The 2,779-nt window shown below is 47.3% G+C and overlaps 1 protein-coding gene across 1 annotated transcript; it reads right to left on the bottom strand.

Moving 5' to 3' along the window:
* Window positions 1-846: 846 nt before the first annotated feature.
* LOC106001484 (GTPase IMAP family member 7-like) lies at window positions 847-1,833 on the bottom strand. Its single transcript, XM_013036575.1, has one exon. The coding sequence runs from the start codon at window positions 1,794-1,796 to the stop codon at window positions 921-923; it is 876 nt and encodes a 291-aa protein (XP_012892029.1). The 5' UTR covers window positions 1,797-1,833; the 3' UTR covers window positions 847-920.
* Window positions 1,834-2,779: the final 946 nt, after the last annotated feature.

Raw genomic sequence — 2,779 nt, forward strand, 5'->3', positions numbered from 1 at the left:
AGTTTTTGCTGTCATTCATTGTCCCCATTCATGGGGACACTCATTGTGACATTCTCACTCTATTCACACAACAGGTACAACTATGCCCACGGCATAGCTTTGAGAATTAATAGCCCTAAGAGAAATCGGCACCTGTATTTTAGGGTCACTGCTTCTTTATCTTCTACACCAACCATTACTTGGAGCATTTTACAAAAATTAAAAATCTCTGTCAGATCTCTACCACAGTCCTTCTGTCTGTGGACAAGGCAAAGGCCTGGCAAGAAAAGTGTTTGGATCCCAAACACTTGGAGAGTTGAGAGCTGTGGAGTTGAGAGCCACTGGTTTCTATGGCTCAAGATGGCCTCAACCCAAGTGTGTCCTCTAGAGATGGATCCACGGGACTGGAAGGCTCTTGTATTCTCTTCTGTGCATCACCCGCCTGCCTGCGCACTGGCAGAGCTCCTGTGTACTCACAGGACCACGGAAGCACTATGGGGGAGCTTCTGGGAGCGGAGGGTGAAGCCTGGATCCGAAGAGCAGAAGTTAGGGTGATTGTTTCCCAGGGGACTTGGGACGACAGCACCTAGAGAAATAACTCGAAATGGAAAGGATGAGGCTTGGGGGATGTTAGTCTTTCTGGGGCTCAGCACAGGGAAGCTGGGGGTAAGAGCCTGACAACCACAGGGTGCTGCTGACACTCAGACACACAATTCACACACAGTGTCCCCACCGCCTGCAGCCTGGCCAGTCACAGAGGCCTGACAGGGAATTTTGACATCAGGTACAAACATGGAAATTCCTGCTCATTGGTAGCAATTTGGTCATTTCAGAATCTGGGCCAGAGTCATGGAGCGGGAGGAAAGGAGGGAGAAGGTGGAGAAATGCTTCACAATCACCACAGATGAAGAAAAACACAATGAGACCCATGGCTTCCCAAATTACTTCAACACGTGTGCAATGATGTTCTTGTGTCTTTGAGCAATGTGGCTCAGGATTTCTGTGCCTGCCTGATCCCTGACGTGTTGAATTTTGTCCTCATACTTTGCTGTGATAGATTTCACAGTTTCCTCCTCTTTCTGTTTCTGTTCACTGAGCATCTGAGCATACTCCTCTTCCAGTATTTGAAGGTTCTTCTTTAATTCATCAGTATAATTTTTCTTTAAAATCTCTGCCTGCTTCTTCAGCCTCTCCTCCACATCGGCGTAGATGTTATCAGAAAAGTAAGCCCCTCCATTCTTCTGCACCATTTTGTCTATCAGCCCCACCAGCTCCTGCACCTGCTCTTCCTTCTCAGCCTGGTCTGCTTTGTTACTGATGGCCAAGACATGGTTCCCACACTCCTTGATGACTCTTTTCAGATCCACATCTGCCTCCTTTAAGAAGTCATTGAGGCTCAAGCCCTCCAGACCTTCTTTGTCAGTGAACAAAACAATCATGTGCTTCATGGCTGCTGTCCCAAAGACAGCCTTGATCAAAGCAATAGTTTTCTGTTCTTCCTCTGTGTATCGGCCCAGCTTCATAACTAGGATGATGGCGTGAGGCCCTGGGCAGGAATAGAGGACACACCTGCTGATTTCCATGCAAGTGGTGTGCAGAGTTTTCTTGGTGTCAAAGAGCCCCGGGGTGTCCATCACCCCGAGGTCCCTCTCTTTCCATGTTCTGCATGCCCACTGGCAGGTCTGAGTGACGGCATGGGCAGCTATTCTAGAATGAAAGGCTTCTTTCCCAAGAATGGTGTTGACTGTGGCGCTTTTCCCACTTCCAGTTTTCCCAACCAGAACGATCCGCAAAGAGTTATCCCTGGACTCCGCCATGCTGGCCACAGGAATTCAGCCTCAGGAGCCCAGGCACTCTGTGGACTAAAAGAATGAAAATGACTCAGATAAAATAGAACACATCCCTACCAGCCCTCAAACACATGAAAAGATCCTCCACCTTGCTAGTAGGACCAAAACAAACAAACAAGTAAGCAAACAAATGAATCAACTCCCCTGGGAGCGCCCGGGAAGGGTGACTGAAAGGGACAGTGTGAAGGATGCTGACGACGCAGGAGGAAGGGAGGAGGGTGGAATCAAGCTGAGCACAAATTGGATTGAACAGAAAGACATCAATGGGATTTAATTTATTCTGAGAGTATAGAGCAGGGACAGTAATAAACCAGAGGTGATTTCCCAACACAAAGTGAGGCCCCATCTGAGGAATAAGTTTAAAAAATAGGGCTAGACACTGGGCCCCAGTGGTAGAGCTTCTGGTGGTATTGTAACTTAATTAGAGAGAGGGGAGAGAGAGAGATGGCGGGGCACACATACAGAGAAAGGAGTCTTTTTTATATGTAAACTCCTATCTGTAAGAATGCTTGTAAAAGCCAGAGAGAAACTATCCCTAATTGGGATGACTGGAACACAGGTGGAAAGAGCTCAGGCAAGGGCACAGATGAGATGTGCTGTGCTTCCAGTTGTGTGAGGAAATGAGGACCATCGCTACTCAATGATGGGAAGGTTCCCAGGCATCTAAGTGCAGCACATCTTTACAGGAAAGCAGAACAATGCATAGAATACTAACCACCAATGAGGTAAGACAAGCCACACTTTGATTGGGTTTTGGGGGGGGGGGAAGAAATAAGCAATACGATTAGATGGTGTATGCTTTGCAGAAATATGTAAATAAAGAAGAAAGGAGGAGAATGGTTCCTGGGTGTGCAGGCAGGAAAGAAGTTAGCAGGACCAGGAGAGACTGCAGATGTGTCTATCTGCAGATGTTCTCTATCAATGCATTGTAAACAGTTTATGAAATAGGA

The sequence above is a fragment of the Dipodomys ordii genome, unplaced genomic scaffold (assembly GCF_000151885.1).
Source record: "Dipodomys ordii isolate 6190 unplaced genomic scaffold, Dord_2.0 Scaffold302, whole genome shotgun sequence".
Lineage (NCBI taxonomy): Eukaryota > Metazoa > Chordata > Mammalia > Rodentia > Heteromyidae > Dipodomys > Dipodomys ordii.

Bases quoted from the DNA above. Each gene is read 5' to 3' on its own strand.
- LOC106001484 (XM_013036575.1), bottom strand. From the start codon at position 1,796: ATGGCGGAGTCCAGGGATAACTCTTTGCGGATCGTTCTGGTTGGGAAA.